The sequence below is a fragment of the Acomys minous genome (assembly GCF_964271855.1).
Source record: "Acomys minous genome assembly, chromosome: 3".
Classification (NCBI taxonomy): Eukaryota; Metazoa; Chordata; class Mammalia; order Rodentia; family Muridae; genus Acomys; species Acomys minous.
The window spans coordinates 146,451,985-146,473,292 of record NC_140485.1 but is presented as its reverse complement, the minus strand read 5'-3'; the positions used below and the strand labels follow the sequence as shown (position 1 = coordinate 146,473,292).

Here is a 21,308-nt window from a genome sequence, read left to right as displayed (position 1 = left end):
TATATGTTAAGAAAGAAACACAATAAAAATGGAAAAATATAACAAACAAGGAATGCCGTTCGCATTTTAAAATTTTTCATTACTCATGTAGTGCAAATGTGTGTGTGTGTGTGTGAGTGAGTGAGTGAGTGTGTGTGTCTATTTGTGTCTTCACATACATGCCACATCATGTGAATGAAGACCAGAGAACAAATAGCAGGCTGTCGTGGGGAACTATAGGATCAAACTCAGGCCATTCAGCTTGACACCAAGTGCTTTTACCTGCTGAGTCATCTCCCATGTCTCTCATGTTTTTACACATAGGAAATGCAGTTGTTAAAATTGCAGGAGATATAAGCAATGTCTTTGCCTTCTCCTATTGTCACAAGAGAAAATGAAGGCACAATCTGCCAAGTTTTATTCTGGGAATGAGTTTATTGAGCTTACTTTCAGGTAACTTACAGGGGTGAGGATGTGCTTCCTCCAATAGGCTTTACCTGCATTACCCAGCAGGAATAAGGTGCCCATATATGGAGACTCCTCCACTTGTCTCCCCTTATCTTCCCTAACTCCTCTAAGCTACTCTAGCCCTTCCCTGAGTCCATGTTGTATACAACAGGTAGCAGGAGCACCTTGATGGTAAGCACCTCGTGGTGCTCCCACCCTCCATGAGAGTGTGTAAACAGTAAACAGTCCCAGATGTGATGATCGTTTGCAAGGGGGTGCAACTGAATGTCTCAAGGTAGCAGTTGCTTGGCCTGAAATACAGTCTTTCCTGGCAAGTAAATATGGCAGGAGAGAGGAATCATCTTTGGATGCAGATTTTAAAATGGAAAAGAAAATAAAAATGATAGAAACTAAAATAAGTGACTCCATAAGAGACTAATGAAAGCTCAGGTATGTACACTTAAGGTAGAGTGTGCCAACTCATTAAGTTTCCAAATATTGCAATCAGATTTGAAGGAAAATATAACAGCAACAACTGAGTGGTGAAAATATTAACTTTTTACATGTAAGATTATTTACTATAGTTAAGTGAGGTTACAAGTCATAAGAGAAAACTCGTGACTGCCACTTTCTTCCTATAGTCTCCACGGCCTCTTTGATGTCCTTATTTCTCAGTGAATAAATTACAGGATTGAGCATGGGCGTGACAACACTATACAGCACCGAGATCAATCTGTCTTTCTCTAGCGAGTAAGATGAGATGGGCCGCACGTATGTGAATATGGCACTGCCGTAATAGAGAACGCCAATGAGCAAGTGGGAGGCACAGGTGGGAAAGGCTTTGTGCCTCCCCTCAGAGGAGCGGATGCTCAGGATGGTGGAGATAATGTAGAGGTAGGAAAGGATGATGCACAGAAAAGGAGTCCAACCAATGAAGACCCCAATGGACAGCAAAGCCAACTCATTGATGGGAGTATCCCCACAAGACAACATCAGCAAAGGGGGTATGTCACAGAAGAAATAATTGATCCGGTTGTTACCACAGAAGGACAGGTGGAAGGTCAGAACTGTGTGCACCACAGAGTTGAGAAAAACACTTGTCCAGCACGAGGCTGCTAACCGGCTGCACAGGACCTTGTTCATGATCAATGAATACCTTAAGGGCTTGCAGATAGCAATGTATCAGTCATATGCCATGGCTGCCAGGAGGAGACACTCTGAGCCTACAAAGAAAATGAATGCAAAGAGTTGGGTCACACAGCCTCCATAGGAAATGATTTTTTTTTCTCTGACAAAAGATGCACCATCATCTGGGGGACATTAGTAGTAGTGTAGCAGATATCAATGATAGCGAGATTTCCTAGGAAATAATACATGGGTGTATGTAGGTGGGAATCAGCAATGGTCACCAAGATGATGAAAACATTCCCTCCCAAAGTGCACATGTAAGTCAGAAAGAAGATGGTGAAGAACAAAAACTGCAATTCATTCAGGTTGGAGAACCCCAGGATGATGAATTCAGATGGAGCTGTTTGATTCTTTCCTTCCATGATGTAAGCTTGTTTCCCTCTGTGAGTTTGACAAAAAGATACATAAGTAATATCTGCAAAACAAGAAAACGAGGGTTAGTACTAACAATGTCACCACCAACTACATTGGATACCAAACCACAGTGGAGTGCTTCTTTGCAAGACACAACCTATTCCTGCCTCTCAAAACATATAGACATACTCCCAGTGGTTCTCCCAGGGATTAAGCCCCTGTGGAATACACAGTACTACCATTGTAAACTGAAAACCATCCTAGGTTGGATAGGACTATCTTCTACAGGAGCTCTTTTGATAATGGCTAAGTCAAGCTCTTCTGAATTTTCCTGGTGATCTGCAGACATGTTGCCTAGTATAGATTATAGAATGTCTGGGCTTCAGACTCTCTGATCCTCCTTTCCGTCTTTGTATGAGAACATACAATAAGTGTCTTCCTTTTTTCTCATTAAAATCAATGTATTTGTAGAAAGAATCAAGTCCACATGCCAAAAATGTATTTGCACATCCATGTTGGTTTCCATACTTGTCATAATAACTACCAGTGGAATCAGCCTAGATATTCATCAACAGATGATTACATTCTTTTTAAAATGTGACACATCTATGCAGTGGAATTTTATGGTAAAGAATCAGTTAATGGTATTTCACATAAATGGATTATTCCTGACTTAGAAATAAATCAGAATGCTTGTGAGACATTAGGTACAGCAAATAGCTTCAGTCATTTAAAGAGAAGTAGTTTTATAAAGTAACTATAGGTCCAGATAGATGGCGCATCATGTAAAAGACGTTACAGAAAATGCTGAGGACTTTAGTTCAATCTCCAGAACCCATGAACTTTAGTTCAATCTCCAGAACCCATGAGGTAGAAAGAAGGGGTAAGCTCCCTCAGGCTGTCCTGTGACAGCCACACAGACATGCCATGAAACACACCAACACCCATGTTAAAAAAACAAACAACAAAATAAATAGTAAAACATATAGATTGTTTTTATCTTGTATTATCTATATTTCTGGTGTTAGAAATTATTCAAATATATACCAAACTTTTTATGTTTCCCATTCTTACTAATGAATAACATTGTTTAATTTACTTGGAACCTGGTAAATTTCAATAGTGAGCATGCTAATTAAATTCCCTGACTTTGGAATATTGTCACTTGTACTTTTATGAATTTTCCAAAGATCAGTGCCTGTTATATTTAGATTTCTATTTCTATCATAATCTCAATGTCCAAAAGCAACAAACAAAAAGAGCAGCTGAGATAATATGTAGACAGTTCTTCAAAATGATCAGAAAAGTCATATAGTTCCTCCAGTGGTTCATCAAAAAAAAGGAGGATCAAGAAGCATCCACTGGTTCTTGAAGTTTTTGTTTGGGGAGGAAAGAGTTTATTGTAGCTTAGTTTATATTCTGTCACTGAGGGAAATCAAGAACTGAAGGCAAGAACCTGGAGATGAGAAATGAGGCAGAAGCCATGAAGAAGTGCTGCTTACTGGCTGCTCCCCAGGGATTGTTCAACTTGTCTCCTTATACAACCAACAACCACTTACTCAGAGACGGTACCACCCACAGTGAGCTCGTCCCATTACAGTTATTAAGAAAACAAACTGCCCTACAAACTTACTCACAATCTAGTTCCCTCTTCCCAAATGATTATAACGTGTCAAGCTGACAAAAAATACCTAGCCAACACGATGGCATTCTGGGAAATTCAAGATCCATTGGCTGGTTCAAGGCTCCTTTTCTGTTTGATTAACCACTGAAAATACTATATGGAGTTTTCTGACCCTTTTGAAGAACTTTCCACATAGTATCTCAGCTGCTCTTTGTTTGTTTGTTTGATTGGTTTTGTTTTGGTTTGGTTTGGTTTTATTTTGGAGACAGGGCCTCACTCTACAGCCCTGGATAACCTCACTACTCACTATGTAGACCAGGCTAACCTAACTACTTATTTGGGAGACCATGTTGGCCTTACACTCATAAGAGAATTGCCTGCCTGTGACTCTTAAACCCTGCAATTAATGGCATGTGCTACCACAATTTGATTCAGGTAACTTGTAATCCAGTGATGTGCACAGCATTATCTCTCCCATTTTTTAGAAAGAATCACATTCTCAGCAAGATATATCAGGCAGAAATAACACAGCAGATGAAAAGATTTTCTTCTCTCTCCCAAGAGGATGTACATATAATTGGTTAGTTTTACTTAGTAAAAACAGAATTCTTTTTTAAATATTTTTCTTGCTTTTAGGACAATTAAAGATCATAAAATTGTATATTTTAATCACAGCATTACAAACTTTTATACCTTGATCTTGTAATTATTAATGTTCTAAGCCCATTCCAACAGAATCAATAATTAAGCCTAATTGTTACCAAATATCTAATATTCTACTTGAATGCTTATTTTTGAAAAATCTAATTCCAGTGCATTTTTGCATTTTTTTGGCAAAGCTGAACATTATATCAAATTTTATGTTTGTGTTACTAAATGATACTTTTTTTTTTACACAGATGTGGTAGTAACTTTATTTTTTTTCTCTTTTTTTTTAACTACATTTTTATTAATTCATACATATTACATCTCAGTTGTTAGCCCATCCCATGTATCCTCCCACTCCTCCCTTCCTCCCACTTCCCCCCTACTCCCCTCCCCTCCCCTAAGTCTGTGTCTGAGGGGGACCTCCTCACAGTGGAGAACGATGTTTCTGTCCCCACTCAGTTGAGCCTCATGGGGCTGGTGGATTTCTACAGTGGTATGGGATGGATCTGCTTTACAGGCCCCTCCCCCATCTGGATTACTGCCATTCCCTCCCTCTTTCTTCCCTCAGGCTAGCAGTTCATTAGCCATTGAGTCTTCATTTTTGGGCACCGTGGATCTCCGTTCATTATCCTTCCTCTCTCTATCTCTATCCTTATCTCACACACCCACATCCTTTTTCTCTTTCTCCCTCATGTGACCTAATTCGAACTTTTTCCCTTTCTCTCCATTTCTCTCTCTCTCTCTCTCTCTCTCTCTCTCTCTCTCTCTCTCTCTCTCTCTCTCTCTCTCTCTCCCACATACACACACAAGATACACACTCACAAACACACACACACATTCTTTTTCTCTCTCCTTCTCTTGTAATTCTCATTTGATCCCTCTCAGTCTCTCTATCTGTCTGTCTATCTATCTATCTCTATCTCTATCCTTATCTCACACACCCACATTCTTTCATTCTTTATCCCTCATGTGACTTTAATTCAATCTTTTCCCCATTCTCCCTTTCTCTCCATTTCTCTCTCTCTCTCTCTCTCTCTCTCTCTCTCTCTCTCTCTCTCTCATACACACACAAGAAAGAAACACACACACATTCTTTTTCTCTTTCTCTGTCTCCTCTTGTAACTCTAATTTGCTCACTTCAGTCTCTCTCCCATCTATCTATCTATCTATCTATCTATCTATCTATCTCTATCTGACACACCCACATTCTTTTTCTTTCTCTCATATGTGACTTTAACCTGCTCTTTTTCTCTTTCTCCCTTTCTCTCCATTTCTCTCTCTCTCTCTCTCTCTCTCTCTCTCTCTCTCTCTCTCTCTCTCTCTCTCAACACACACACACACACTAATGCACACACTCATACACAAACATCTCTTTCACATACTCTGCCTGTGTATTTCATTACCACTCCCTTCCTTAGATTCTTAATGACGATTAGATACACATATTTCAAGATTGCCTTTCACTGAGCATGGACTGTATGTTTGCATGCCCTGCTTCCATCACACTTGGACAGGATGATTGTCTAAGAATCTGTGAAGCTATGTAACAATTTATTTATTTTCAGTGTGTTTGTAGGCATGAAGAACTATCTCTTATCTTTCTATCTCTATGTACAAACACCAAGCCACTGTCTATGTCTATCTATCTACTACTCTAGCTGTCAGTAGAACCATACACACACACACACACACACACACACACACACACACACACACGGATATTTACGGAAGACATATGTGCGTATTGGGCTAGAGAGATGGCTCATATTTGAAGAGCACTGGCTGCTCTTCCAAAGGTCCCGAGTTCAATTCCCAGCCACCCTATGGTGGCTTACAACCATCTGCGATGAGAGCTGATACCCTCTTCTAGTATGCAGCTGTGCGTGCAGAGAGAACACTGCTTACCAAATGGATAAAGAACCACGTGTTTTAAAACAAACAAACAAACACACACACACACACACATGTATTTACTGTTGAATATATGCTCCTTTATTTACATACCAAGGGGGTTGTGGGCAAAGGAGAGAAAAGAAAACAACATCCACCAGTGCTCAAACAAACACACGTGGCGTGGATTCTTTGTTTCCTCTTGGCGGTTTTGTATCTTGACATGGGAAAAAGGTGAAGGCCTGAAAAAGTATAGAAAGAAGCTCTGCCCAAGCACAGCTAGATGAGAAGCACGCCAGGCAAAGGATGAGTTCGGCAGAGGAGTGAAGGGAGAGTCCGGCTGGGATGGCAGGAAATCCATCCTTCCTTTGGAATTCGCCCAGGTGTGCCTCAAGTGGTTCATTAGATGAGTTTGTGTGCCAGTGAGTCCGACTAGGAGATGCAGGCAAAGGGTAATGGTTCTGGTTTTCATTCTGGGCGCCAAGGTCTTCAGCCCTCCAGAGTCCTTAGGTAGGGGGAGGCTGGTGGCAAAATGCAAGAGGGGGTAGCACCTCTGAGACCCCACAGTTCTGTCAGCGAGGGAGCAGTTTAGGCGTTCTCTCGGGTGCATGGAAACTGCATGGAGCTGTAGAGGGCAGGCAGAGAGGAGTGCGTCCAAGTGCCTCCTGGGAGGGCAGCTATGGGATGGCTGGAGCTGGCCTCGCAGGTGCACGCGCTGGAAAACCTGGGTGCTCCCTGAGGGGAGAGTGGGTCTGTCCAGTCCAGTGGAATCCCAAGCAGTGCCAGCGTGGAGAGCAACCTAGATTCGCCTGCCCAAGAAGCTCTTCTTATAATCTCGGAGGGCCTTGGCCATGAGAGGTGCGGGTCTCTTCTTAGCCTGTCTCTTGTCGCTGCCGCCCACCCCAGATGGCAGCCAGGGAGACCCCCGAGTGAGGCTGTGGCCAGAGGCCTCTGGGAGCATGTGGTTTTCAGAGAAGGGCGCCCCCACCAGGCCTCCTGACCCTTCCTGCGGGCCTGGGCTCTTGACCTGGGTGTGGAAGGCGGCCATCTTGGTTGGTAGGCGAGCTTGCCTGGCCTTGGCTTGTGTGCTTTGGATGCAGCCTCTCAGAGCTTGTGGCTCCTGGGACTCCTTGAGCTGCAGGTGTGTCTGGGTCTCAGTCTGGCTGTGGGTTTGCTTGCAGCGCTGGGTCTCCGGGATCCAGGACTCCTCCTCTGGCTGCCCAGATTCACCTTCCTGGGCCTTAACGGGGGCTGCTTGGCAGTGGGCAGCCCAGGAACCAGAGCAATCCTCAGCAAGGAGGAGCCCTTGGTGGGAGGTCTGCGCGAGACCACCTGCAGGCCTGGGACCCGAGTAGACTGCCCCTTGGAGACTCACCCAGCTAGCCCACAGTTCGGCCTCTTGGTCGGGCTTCCAGGAAGGGGGCTCCAGGCCATGCAGTGGGGTGCAGGCTTGGCGACTGGGGTGGGACGCCGGAGTCGCGCTCAGAGCTCTTGGGCTTCGAGCATGGCAGCTTGCAGACCGGCCTAGAAGCGCCTTGGCACCAGGGCTCTGGGCCTCATCTTTCCAGGCGCTTTTCCTCTTTCTCTTGCTGGAGGGCAAGGGCTGCAGAGGCGACGGGGGCGACACTGGAGGAGACGGGGTGCTCTCGATGTTGAGGCATGACTCAAAAGTCCCAGTGAGGGCGTCCTCCTGAGACCAGTGGAGTGGCATCTTTCTGCACCTTCGGATCCTCTCTGCTCTTGGCTCGCAGCTCCCACTGCCAGTTGGCATTCCCTCCCTGCTGGTGTGTCTACTTTTCTTCCTGCTGGGGCCTGGGCTGGCTCTGCTGACCTCCAACACCTCTCTCTCACTCTCTGGGGCTTTCCCGGGACGGGGAGCGGGAGCAGGAGCCGGAGCATGCGCCTTCTCTTTTGCAGAGGTTCTTGGGCTCTCTGAATTCAGGTTCTTCACCAAAGCCCAGTCCTTCGGGCCCGGGTCGTCGTCCTCAGGCTGGGGCCCCAGCAGGGTCCCCTCGGACCACCTGGCTGCCAAGTCCTTGGCAAAGGGCACCAGGAGCTGCTGTTCCCTCAGGCCCTTGATGGTCTGCCTGAAGCCAATCTCTGCCAGGAGGTCGGACAGCACGGGCAGAGAAGAGAGTTTCTTGAGGGTTTTGTAGAGCTTGAGCGGGTCGGTCTCCCTGCACAGGCGCTCCCGCAGCTTCTGCAGCTTCTTCTGGCCTTCTGGGTGCCAGCCTGCCTCCATCTCCACAGCTGAGGACAGGACTGGGCACCCCGGGGCGCAGCGCGTTCGACTGGCCTTCTCCCCTTCTTGGAGCGGTGGCTAGGTATGTCTCTGCGGCAGAGGACACTGATTCTGGGCTCCTCTGCTGGGCCTAGTCCAGTCTGCTGCCTCTCTTTGCCTGCCAGTGCCAGTGCCAGAGGCTGGTTACACCCTCGAAGCTCTTACTCCCTTATATGGGCTGGGACACGCCCTGCCCTCCAAACAGTCCAATCCCACACCAAGGCTGCTTGAGCCCAACAAGCCCTTTTCAGTCCTAAATCTGTGAGCCACGCCCTCTCCACAGCTCCCAAGCCTTCCTCTCTGTGCCCATGGTGCAACCTGACAGATCCCCAGGTTCCAGAGCACTGCCTTCCTTCCAGGTAACCTCAGACCCATGTGGACCTCTACAGCTTCCTGGCTTGTCCAGTGGCTCCTGAGAGCCTGCTCACCACTGTGGAAGGCCAGCTCCAGGGGCAGGCCATGGACCGTACCCACTGACACCTGAGGGTGGTGAAAACAGAAATAAAAGACAAAACGGCCGTGAAGACAAAAGAAACCAAGGAAACCATGTCTCCACTCTGACTCTGCTCTCTACACAGTGGAGAACGATGTTTCTGTCCCCACTCAGTTGAGCCTCATGGGGCTGGTGGATTTCTACAGTGGTATGGGATGGATCTGCTTTACAGGCCCCTCCCCCATCTGGATTACTGCCATTCCCTCCCTCTTTCTTCCCTCAGGCTAGCAGTTCATTAGCCATTGAGTCTTCATTTTTGGGCACCGTGGATCTCCGTTCATTATCCTTCCTCTCTCTCTCTCTACCCTTATCTCACACACCCACATCCTTTTTCTCTTTCTCCCTCATGTGACCTAATTCGAACTTTTTCCCTTTCTCTCCATTTCTCTCTCTCTCTCTCTCTCTCTCTCTCTCTCTCTCTCTCTCTCTCTCTCTCTCTCTCCCACATACACACACAAGATACACACTCACAAACACACACACACATTCTTTTTCTCTCTCCTTCTCTTGTAATTCTCATTTGATCCCTCTCAGTCTCTCTATCTGTCTATCTATCTATCTATCTATCTCTATCCTTATCTCACACACCCACATTCTTTCATTCTTTATCCCTCATGTGACTTTAATTCGCTCTTTTCCCCTTTCTCCCTTTCTCTCCATTTCTCTCTCTCTCTCTCTCTCTCTCTCTCTCTCTCTCTCTCTCTCTCTCATACACACACAAGAAAGAAACACACACACACATTCTTTTTCTCTTTCTCTCTCTCCTCTTGTAACTCTAATTTGCTCACTTCAGCCTCTCTCCTATCTATCTATCTATCTATCTATCTATCTATCTATCTCTATCTGACACACCCACATTCTTTTTCTTTCTCTCATATGTGACTTTAACCTGCTCTTTTTCTCTTTCTCCCTTTCTCTCCATCTCTCTCTCTCTCTCTCTCTCTCTCTCTCTCTCTCTCTCTCTCTCTCTCTCTCAACACACACACACACTAATGCACACACTCATACACAAACATCTCTTTCACATACTCTGCCTGTGTATTTCATTACCACTCCCTTCCTTAGATTCTTAATGACGATTAGATAAACATATTTCAAGATTGCCTTTCACTGAGCATGGACTGTATGTTTGCATGCCCTGCTTCCATCACACTTGGACAGGATGATTGTCTAAGAATCTGTGAAGCTATGTAACAATTTATTTATTTTCAGTGTGTTTGTAGGCATGAAGAACTATCTCTTATCTTTCTATCTCTATGTACAAACACCAAGCCACTGTCTATGTCTATCTATCTACTACTCTAGCTGTCAGTAGAACCATACACACACACACACACACACACACACATACACACACACACACACACACACGGATATTTACGGAAGACATATGTGCGTATTGGGCTAGAGAGATGGCTCATATTTGAAGAGCACTGGCTGCTCTTCCAAAGGTCCCGAGTTCAATTCCCAGCCACCCTATGGTGGCTTACAACCATCTGCGATGAGAGCTGATACCCTCTTCTAGTATGCAGCTGTGCGTGCAGAGAGAACACTGCTTACCAAATGGATAAAGAACCACGTGTTTTAAAACAAACAAACAAACACACACACACACACACATGTATTTACTGTTGAATATATGCTCCTTTATTTACATACCAAGGGGGTTGTGGGCAAAGGAGAGAAAAGAAAACAACATCCACCAGTGCTCAAACAAACACACGTGGCGTGGATTCTTTGTTTCCTCTTGGCGGTTTTGTATCTTGACATGGGAAAAAGGTGAAGGCCTGAAAAAGTATAGAAAGAAGCTCTGCCCAAGCACAGCTAGATGAGAAGCACGCCAGGCAAAGGATGAGTTCGGCAGAGGAGTGAAGGGAGAGTCCGGCTGGGATGGCAGGAAATCCATCCTTCCTTTGGAATTCGCCCAGGTGTGCCTCAAGTGGTTCATTAGATGAGTTTGTGTGCCAGTGAGTCCGACTAGGAGATGCAGGCAAAGGGTAATGGTTCTGGTTTTCATTCTGGGCGCCAAGGTCTTCAGCCCTCCAGAGTCCTTAGGTAGGGGGAGGCTGGTGGCAAAATGCAAGAGGGGGTAGCACCTCTGAGACCCCACAGTTCTGTCAGCGAGGGAGCAGTTTAGGCGTTCTCTCGGGTGCATGGAAACTGCATGGAGCTGTAGAGGGCAGGCAGAGAGGAGTGCGTCCAAGTGCCTCCTGGGAGGGCAGCTATGGGATGGCTGGAGCTGGCCTCGCAGGTGCACGCGCTGGAAAACCTGGGTGCTCCCTGAGGGGAGAGTGGGTCTGTCCAGTCCAGTGGAATCCCAAGCAGTGCCAGCGTGGAGAGCAACCTAGATTCGCCTGCCCAAGAAGCTCTTCTTATAATCTCGGAGGGCCTTGGCCATGAGAGGTGCGGGTCTCTTCTTAGCCTGTCTCTTGTCGCTGCCGCCCACCCCAGATGGCAGCCAGGGAGACCCCCGAGTGAGGCTGTGGCCAGAGGCCTCTGGGAGCATGTGGTTTTCAGAGAAGGGCGCCCCCACCAGGCCTCCTGACCCTTCCTGCGGGCCTGGGCTCTTGACCTGGGTGTGGAAGGCGGCCATCTTGGTTGGTAGGCGAGCTTGCCTGGCCTTGGCTTGTGTGCTTTGGATGCAGCCTCTCAGAGCTTGTGGCTCCTGGGACTCCTTGAGCTGCAGGTGTGTCTGGGTCTCAGTCTGGCTGTGGGTTTGCTTGCAGCGCTGGGTCTCCGGGATCCAGGACTCCTCCTCTGGCTGCCCAGATTCACCTTCCTGGGCCTTAACGGGGGCTGCTTGGCAGTGGGCAGCCCAGGAACCAGAGCAATCCTCAGCAAGGAGGAGCCCTTGGTGGGAGGTCTGCGCGAGACCACCTGCAGGCCTGGGACCCGAGTAGACTGCCCCTTGGAGACTCACCCAGCTAGCCCACAGTTCGGCCTCTTGGTCGGGCTTCCAGGAAGGGGGCTCCAGGCCATGCAGTGGGGTGCAGGCTTGGCGACTGGGGTGGGACGCCGGAGTCGCGCTCAGAGCTCTTGGGCTTCGAGCATGGCAGCTTGCAGACCGGCCTAGAAGCGCCTTGGCACCAGGGCTCTGGGCCTCATCTTTCCAGGCGCTTTTCCTCTTTCTCTTGCTGGAGGGCAAGGGCTGCAGAGGCGACGGGGGCGACACTGGAGGAGACGGGGTGCTCTCGATGTTGAGGCATGACTCAAAAGTCCCAGTGAGGGCGTCCTCCTGAGACCAGTGGAGTGGCATCTTTCTGCACCTTCGGATCCTCTCTGCTCTTGGCTCGCAGCTCCCACTGCCAGTTGGCATTCCCTCCCTGCTGGTGTGTCTACTTTTCTTCCTGCTGGGGCCTGGGCTGGCTCTGCTGACCTCCAACACCTCTCTCTCACTCTCTGGGGCTTTCCCGGGACGGGGAGCGGGAGCAGGAGCCGGAGCATGCGCCTTCTCTTTTGCAGAGGTTCTTGGGCTCTCTGAATTCAGGTTCTTCACCAAAGCCCAGTCCTTCGGGCCCGGGTCGTCGTCCTCAGGCTGGGGCCCCAGCAGGGTCCCCTCGGACCACCTGGCTGCCAAGTCCTTGGCAAAGGGCACCAGGAGCTGCTGTTCCCTCAGGCCCTTGATGGTCTGCCTGAAGCCAATCTCTGCCAGGAGGTCGGACAGCACGGGCAGAGAAGAGAGTTTCTTGAGGGTTTTGTAGAGCTTGAGCGGGTCGGTCTCCCTGCACAGGCGCTCCCGCAGCTTCTGCAGCTTCTTCTGGCCTTCTGGGTGCCAGCCTGCCTCCATCTCCACAGCTGAGGACAGGACTGGGCACCCCGGGGCGCAGCGCGTTCGACTGGCCTTCTCCCCTTCTTGGAGCGGTGGCTAGGTATGTCTCTGCGGCAGAGGACACTGATTCTGGGCTCCTCTGCTGGGCCTAGTCCAGTCTGCTGCCTCTCTTTGCCTGCCAGTGCCAGTGCCAGAGGCTGGTTACACCCTCGAAGCTCTTACTCCCTTATATGGGCTGGGACACGCCCTGCCCTCCAAACAGTCCAATCCCACACCAAGGCTGCTTGAGCCCAACAAGCCCTTTTCAGTCCTAAATCTGTGAGCCACGCCCTCTCCACAGCTCCCAAGCCTTCCTCTCTGTGCCCATGGTGCAACCTGACAGATCCCGCAGGTTCCAGAGCACTGCCTTCCTTCCAGGTAACCTCAGACCCATGTGGACCTCTACAGCTTCCTGGCTTGTCCAGTGGCTCCTGAGAGCCTGCTCACCACTGTGGAAGGCCAGCTCCAGGGGCAGGCCATGGACCGTACCCACTGACACCTGAGGGTGGTGAAAACAGAAATAAAAGACAAAACGGCCGTGAAGACAAAAGAAACCAAGGAAACCATGTCTCCACTCTGACTCTGCTCTCTACACAGTGGAGAACGATGTTTCTGTCCCCACTCAGTTGAGCCTCATGGGGCTGGTGGATTTCTACAGTGGTATGGGATGGATCTGCTTTACAGGCCCCTCCCCCATCTGGATTACTGCCATTCCCTCCCTCTTTCTTCCCTCAGGCTAGCAGTTCATTAGCCATTGAGTCTTCATTTTTGGGCACCGTGGATCTCCGTTCATTATCCTTCCTCTCTCTATCTCTATCCTTATCTCACACACCCACATCCTTTTTCTCTTTCTCCCTCATGTGACCTAATTCGAACTTTTTCCCTTTCTCTCCATTTCTCTCTCTCTCTCTCTCTCTCTCCCACATACACACACAAGATACACACTCACAAACACACACACACATTCTTTTTCTCTCTCCTTCTCTTGTAATTCTCATTTGATCCCTCTCAGTCTCTCTATCTGTCTATCTATCTATCTATCTCTATCTCTATCCTTATCTCACACACCCACATTCTTTCATTCTTTATCCCTCATGTGACTTTAATTCGCTCTTTTCCCCTTTCTCCCTTCCTCTCCATTTCTCTCTCTCTCTCTCTCTCTCTCTCTCTCTCTCTCTCTCTCTCTCTCATACACACACAAGAAAGAAACACACACACATTCTTTTTCTCTTTCTCTCTCTACTCTTGTAACTCTAATTTGCTCACTTCAGCCTCTCTCCCATCTATCTATCTATCTATCTATCTATCTATCTATCTATCTATCTCTATCTGACACACCCACATTCTTTTTCTTTCTCTCATATGTGACTTTAACCTGCTCTTTTTCTCTTTCTCCCTTTCTCTCCATATCTCTCTCTCTCTCTCTCTCTCTCTCTCTCTCTCTCTCTCTCTCATACACACACAAGAAAGAAACACACACACATTCTTTTTCTCTTTCTCTCTCTACTCTTGTAACTCTAATTTGCTCACTTCAGCCTCTCTCCCATTTATCTATCTATCTATCTATCTATCTATCTACCTATCTCTATCTGACACACCCACATTCTTTTTCTTTCTCTCATATGTGACTTTAACCTGCTCTTTTTCTCTTTCTCCCTTTCTCTCCATCTCTCTCTCTCTCTCTCTCTCTCTCTCTCTCTCTCTCTCTCTCTCAACACACACACACACTAATGCACACACTCATACACAAACATCTCTTTCACATACTCTGCCTGTGTATTTCATTACCACTCCCTTCCTTAGATTCTTAATGACGATTAGATACACATATTTCAAGATTGCCTTTCACTGAGCATGGACTGTATGTTTGCATGCCCTGCTTCCATCACACTTGGACAGGATGATTGTCTAAGAATCTGTGAATCTATGTAACAATTTATTTATTTTCAGTGTGTTTGTAGGCATGAAGAACTATCTCTTGTCTTTCTATCTCTATGTACAAACACCAAGCCACTGTCTATGTCTATCTATCTACTACTCTAGCTGTCAGTAGAACCATACACACACACACACACACACACACACACACACACACGGATATTTACGGAAGACATATGTGCGTATTGGGCTAGAGAGATGGCTCATATTTGAAGAGCACTGGCTGCTCTTCCAAAGGTCCCGAGTTCAATTCCCAGCCACCCTATGGTGGCTTACAACCATCTGCGATGAGAGCTGATACCCTCTTCTAGTATGCAGCTGTGCGTGCAGAGAGAACACTGCTTACCAAATGGATAAAGAACCACGTGTTTTAAAACAAACAAACAAACACACACACACACACACACATGTATTTACTGTTGAATATATGCTCCTTTATTTACATACCAAGGGGGTTGTGGGCAAAGGAGAGAAAAGAAAACAACATCCACCAGTGCTCAAACAAACACACGTGGCGTGGATTCTTTGTTTCCTCTTGGCGGTTTTGTATCTTGACATGGGAAAAAGGTGAAGGCCTGAAAAAGTATAGAAAGAAGCTCTGCCCAAGCACAGCTAGATGAGAAGCACGCCAGGCAAAGGATGAGTTCGGCAGAGGAGTGAAGGGAGAGTCCGGCTGGGATGGCAGGAAATCCATCCTTCCTTTGGAATTCGCCCAGGTGTGCCTCAAGTGGTTCATTAGATGAGTTTGTGTGCCAGTGAGTCCGACTAGGAGATGCAGGCAAAGGGTAATGGTTCTGGTTTTCATTCTGGGCGCCAAGGTCTTCAGCCCTCCAGAGTCCTTAGGTAGGGGGAGGCTGGTGGCAAAATGCAAGAGGGGGTAGCACCTCTGAGACCCCACAGTTCTGTCAGCGAGGGAGCAGTTTAGGCGTTCTCTCGGGTGCATGGAAACTGCATGGAGCTGTAGAGGGCAGGCAGAGAGGAGTGCGTCCAAGTGCCTCCTGGGAGGGCAGCTATGGGATGGCTGGAGCTGGCCTCGCAGGTGCACGCGCTGGAAAACCTGGGTGCTCCCTGAGGGGAGAGTGGGTCTGTCCAGTCCAGTGGAATCCCAAGCAGTGCCAGCGTGGAGAGCAACCTAGATTCGCCTGCCCAAGAAGCTCTTCTTATAATCTCGGAGGGCCTTGGCCATGAGAGGTGCGGGTCTCTTCTTAGCCTGTCTCTTGTCGCTGCCGCCCACCCCAGATGGCAGCCAGGGAGACCCCCGAGTGAGGCTGTGGCCAGAGGCCTCTGGGAGCATGTGGTTTTCAGAGAAGGGCGCCCCCACCAGGCCTCCTGACCCTTCCTGCGGGCCTGGGCTCTTGACCTGGGTGTGGAAGGCGGCCATCTTGGTTGGTAGGCGAGCTTGCCTGGCCTTGGCTTGTGTGCTTTGGATGCAGCCTCTCAGAGCTTGTGGCTCCTGGGACTCCTTGAGCTGCAGGTGTGTCTGGGTCTCAGTCTGGCTGTGGGTTTGCTTGCAGCGCTGGGTCTCCGGGATCCAGGACTCCTCCTCTGGCTGCCCAGATTCACCTTCCTGGGCCTTAACGGGGGCTGCTTGGCAGTGGGCAGCCCAGGAACCAGAGCAATCCTCAGCAAGGAGGAGCCCTTGGTGGGAGGTCTGCGCGAGACCACCTGCAGGCCTGGGACCCGAGTAGACTGCCCCTTGGAGACTCACCCAGCTAGCCCACAGTTCGGCCTCTTGGTCGGGCTTCCAGGAAGGGGGCTCCAGGCCATGCAGTGGGGTGCAGGCTTGGCGACTGGGGTGGGACGCCGGAGTCGCGCTCAGAGCTCTTGGGCTTCGAGCATGGCAGCTTGCAGACCGGCCTAGAAGCGCCTTGGCACCAGGGCTCTGGGCCTCATCTTTCCAGGCGCTTTTCCTCTTTCTCTTGCTGGAGGGCAAGGGCTGCAGAGGCGACGGGGGCGACACTGGAGGAGACGGGGTGCTCTCGATGTTGAGGCATGACTCAAAAGTCCCAGTGAGGGCGTCCTCCTGAGACCAGTGGAGTGGCATCTTTCTGCACCTTCGGATCCTCTCTGCTCTTGGCTCGCAGCTCCCACTGCCAGTTGGCATTCCCTCCCTGCTGGTGTGTCTACTTTTCTTCCTGCTGGGGCCTGGGCTGGCTCTGCTGACCTCCAACACCTCTCTCTCACTCTCTGGGGCTTTCCCGGGACGGGGAGCGGGAGCAGGAGCCGGAGCATGCGCCTTCTCTTTTGCAGAGGTTCTTGGGCTCTCTGAATTCAGGTTCTTCACCAAAGCCCAGTCCTTCGGGCCCGGGTCGTCGTCCTCAGGCTGGGGCCCCAGCAGGGTCCCCTCGGACCACCTGGCTGCCAAGTCCTTGGCAAAGGGCACCAGGAGCTGCTGTTCCCTCAGGCCCTTGATGGTCTGCCTGAAGCCAATCTCTGCCAGGAGGTCGGACAGCACGGGCAGAGAAGAGAGTTTCTTGAGGGTTTTGTAGAGCTTGAGCGGGTCGGTCTCCCTGCACAGGCGCTCCCGCAGCTTCTGCAGCTTCTTCTGGCCTTCTGGGTGCCAGCCTGCCTCCATCTCCACAGCTGAGGACAGGACTGGGCACCCCGGGGCGCAGCGCGTTCGACTGGCCTTCTCCCCTTCTTGGAGCGGTGGCTAGGTATGTCTCTGCGGCAGAGGACACTGATTCTGGGCTCCTCTGCTGGGCCTAGTCCAGTCTGCTGCCTCTCTTTGCCTGCCAGTGCCAGTGCCAGAGGCTGGTTACACCCTCGAAGCTCTTACTCCCTTATATGGGCTGGGACACGCCCTGCCCTCCAAACAGTCCAATCCCACACCAAGGCTGCTTGAGCCCAACAAGCCCTTTTCAGTCCTAAATCTGTGAGCCACGCCCTCTCCACAGCTCCCAAGCCTTCCTCTCTGTGCCCATGGTGCAACCTGACAGATCCCGCAGGTTCCAGAGCACTGCCTTCCTTCCAGGTAACCTCAGACCCATGTGGACCTCTACAGCTTCCTGGCTTGTCCAGTGGCTCCTGAGAGCCTGCTCACCACTGTGGAAGGCCAGCTCCAGGGGCAGGCCATGGACCGTACCCACTGACACCTGAGGGTGGTGAAAACAGAAATAAAAGACAAAACGGCCGTGAAGACAAAAGAAACCAAGGAAACCATGTCTCCACTCTGACTCTGCTCTCTACACAGTGGAGAACGATGTTTCTGTCCCCACTCAGTTGAGCCTCATGGGGCTGGTGGATTTCTACAGTGGTATGGGATGGATCTGCTTTACAGGCCCCTCCCCCATCTGGATTACTGCCATTCCCTCCCTCTTTCTTCCCTCAGGCTAGCAGTTCATTAGCCATTGAGTCTTCATTTTTGGGCACCGTGGATCTCCGTTCATTATCCTTCCTCTCTCTATCTCTATCCTTATCTCACACACCCACATCCTTTTTCTCTTTCTCCCTCATGTGACCTAATTCGAACTTTTTCCCTTTCTCTCCATTTCTCTCTCTCTCTCTCTCTCTCTCCCACATACACACACAAGATACACACTCACAAACACACACACACATTCTTTTTCTCTCTCCTTCTCTTGTAATTCTCATTTGATCCCTCTCAGTCTCTCTATCTGTCTATCTATCTATCTATCTCTATCTCTATCCTTATCTCACACACCCACATTCTTTCATTCTTTATCCCTCATGTGACTTTAATTCGCTCTTTTCCCCTTTCTCCCTTCCTCTCCATTTCTCTCTCTCTCTCTCTCTCTCTCTCTCTCTCTCTCTCTCTCTCTCTCTCATACACACACAAGAAAGAAACACACACACATTCTTTTTCTCTTTCTCTCTCTACTCTTGTAACTCTAATTTGCTCACTTCAGCCTCTCTCCCATCTATCTATCTATCTATCTATCTATCTATCTATCTCTATCTGACACACCCACATTCTTTTTCTTTCTCTCATATGTGACTTTAACCTGCTCTTTTTCTCTTTCTCCCTTTCTCTCCATCTCTCTCTCTCTCTCTCTCTCTCTCTCTCTCTCTCTCTCATACACACACAAGAAAGAAACACACACACATTCTTTTTCTCTTTCTCTCTCTACTCTTGTAACTCTAATTTGCTCACTTCAGCCTCTCTCCCATCTATCTATCTATCTATCTATCTATCTATCTCTATCTGACACACCCACATTCTTTTTCTTTCTCTCATATGTGACTTTAACCTGCTCTTTTTCTCTTTCTCCCTTTCTCTCCATCTCTCTCTCTCTCTCTCTCTCTCTCTCTCTCTCTCTCTCTCTCTCTCTCTCAACACACACACACACTAATGCACACACTCATACACAAACATCTCTTTCACATACTCTGCCTGTGTATTTCATTACCACTCCCTTCCTTAGATTCTTAATGACGATTAGATACACATATTTCAAGATTGCCTTTCACTGAGCATGGACTGTATGTTTGCATGCCCTGCTTCCATCACACTTGGACAGGATGATTGTCTAAGAATCTGTGAATCTATGTAACAATTTATTTATTTTCAGTGTGTTTGTAGGCATGAAGAACTATCTCTTGTCTTTCTATCTCTATGTACAAACACCAAGCCACTGTCTATGTCTATCTATCTACTACTCTAGCTGTCAGTAGAACCATACACACACACACACACACACACACACACACACACACGGATATTTACGGAAGACATATGTGCGTATTGGGCTAGAGAGATGGCTCATATTTGAAGAGCACTGGCTGCTCTTCCAAAGGTCCCGAGTTCAATTCCCAGCCACCCTATGGTGGCTTACAACCATCTGCGATGAGAGCTGATACCCTCTTCTAGTATGCAGCTGTGCGTGCAGAGAGAACACTGCTTACCAAATGGATAAAGAACCACGTGTTTTAAAACAAACAAACAAACACACACACACACACACACATGTATTTACTGTTGAATATATGCTCCTTTATTTACATACCAAGGGGGTTGTGGGCAAAGGAGAGAAAAGAAAACAACATCCACCAGTGCTCAAACAAACACACGTGGCGTGGATTCTTTGTTTCCTCTTGGCGGTTTTGTATCTTGACATGGGAAAAAGGTGAAGGCCTGAAAAAGTATAGAAAGAAGCTCTGCCCAAGCACAGCTAGATGAGAAGCACGCCAGGCAAAGGATGAGTTCGGCAGAGGAGTGAAGGGAGAGTCCGGCTGGGATGGCAGGAAATCCATCCTTCCTTTGGAATTCGCCCAGGTGTGCCTCAAGTGGTTCATTAGATGAGTTTGTGTGCCAGTGAGTCCGACTAGGAGATGCAGGCAAAGGGTAATGGTTCTGGTTTTCATTCTGGGCGCCAAGGTCTTCAGCCCTCCAGAGTCCTTAGGTAGGGGGAGGCTGGTGGCAAAATGCAAGAGGGGGTAGCACCTCTGAGACCCCACAGTTCTGTCAGCGAGGGAGCAGTTTAGGCGTTCTCTCGGGTGCATGGAAACTGCATGGAGCTGTAGAGGGCAGGCAGAGAGGAGTGCGTCCAAGTGCCTCCTGGGAGGGCAGCTATGGGATGGCTGGAGCTGGCCTCGCAGGTGCACGCGCTGGAAAACCTGGGTGCTCCCTGAGGGGAGAGTGGGTCTGTCCAGTCCAGTGGAATCCCAAGCAGTGCCAGCGTGGAGAGCAACCTAGATTCGCCTGCCCAAGAAGCTCTTCTTATAATCTCGGAGGGCCTTGGCCATGAGAGGTGCGGGTCTCTTCTTAGCCTGTCTCTTGTCGCTGCCGCCCACCCCAGATGGCAGCCAGGGAGACCCCCGAGTGAGGCTGTGGCCAGAGGCCTCTGGGAGCATGTGGTTTTCAGAGAAGGGCGCCCCCACCAGGCCTCCTGACCCTTCCTGCGGGCCTGGGCTCTTGACCTGGGTGTGGAAGGCGGCCATCTTGGTTGGTAGGCGAGCTTGCCTGGCCTTGGCTTGTGTGCTTTGGATGCAGCCTCTCAGAGCTTGTGGCTCCTGGGACTCCTTGAGCTGCAGGTGTGTCTGGGTCTCAGTCTGGCTGTGGGTTTGCTTGCAGCGCTGGGTCTCCGGGATCCAGGACTCCTCCTCTGGCTGCCCAGATTCACCTTCCTGGGCCTTAACGGGGGCTGCTTGGCAGTGGGCAGCCCAGGAACCAGAGCAATCCTCAGCAAGGAGGAGCCCTTGGTGGGAGGTCTGCGCGAGACCACCTGCAGGCCTGGGACCCGAGTAGACTGCCCCTTGGAGACTCACCCAGCTAGCCCACAGTTCGGCCTCTTGGTCGGGCTTCCAGGAAGGGGGCTCCAGGCCATGCAGTGGGGTGCAGGCTTGGCGACTGGGGTGGGACGCCGGAGTCGCGCTCAGAGCTCTTGGGCTTCGAGCATGGCAGCTTGCAGACCGGCCTAGAAGCGCCTTGGCACCAGGGCTCTGGGCCTCATCTTTCCAGGCGCTTTTCCTCTTTCTCTTGCTGGAGGGCAAGGGCTGCAGAGGCGACGGGGGCGACACTGGAGGAGACGGGGTGCTCTCGATGTTGAGGCATGACTCAAAAGTCCCAGTGAGGGCGTCCTCCTGAGACCAGTGGAGTGGCATCTTTCTGCACCTTCGGATCCTCTCTGCTCTTGGCTCGCAGCTCCCACTGCCAGTTGGCATTCCCTCCCTGCTGGTGTGTCTACTTTTCTTCCTG

The 21,308-nt window shown here is 49.5% G+C and overlaps 1 protein-coding gene across 1 annotated transcript; it reads right to left on the bottom strand.

Moving 5' to 3' along the window:
* Positions 1-1,020: 1,020 nt before the first annotated feature.
* Positions 1,021-1,976, bottom strand: LOC311593851 (olfactory receptor 5V1-like; the record flags this gene model as incomplete). Its single annotated transcript, XM_084775240.1, is given in 3 exon segments — positions 1,021-1,608; positions 1,612-1,713; positions 1,716-1,976. Coding segments are annotated over 3 exon segments (951 nt in total).
* Positions 1,977-21,308: the final 19,332 nt, after the last annotated feature.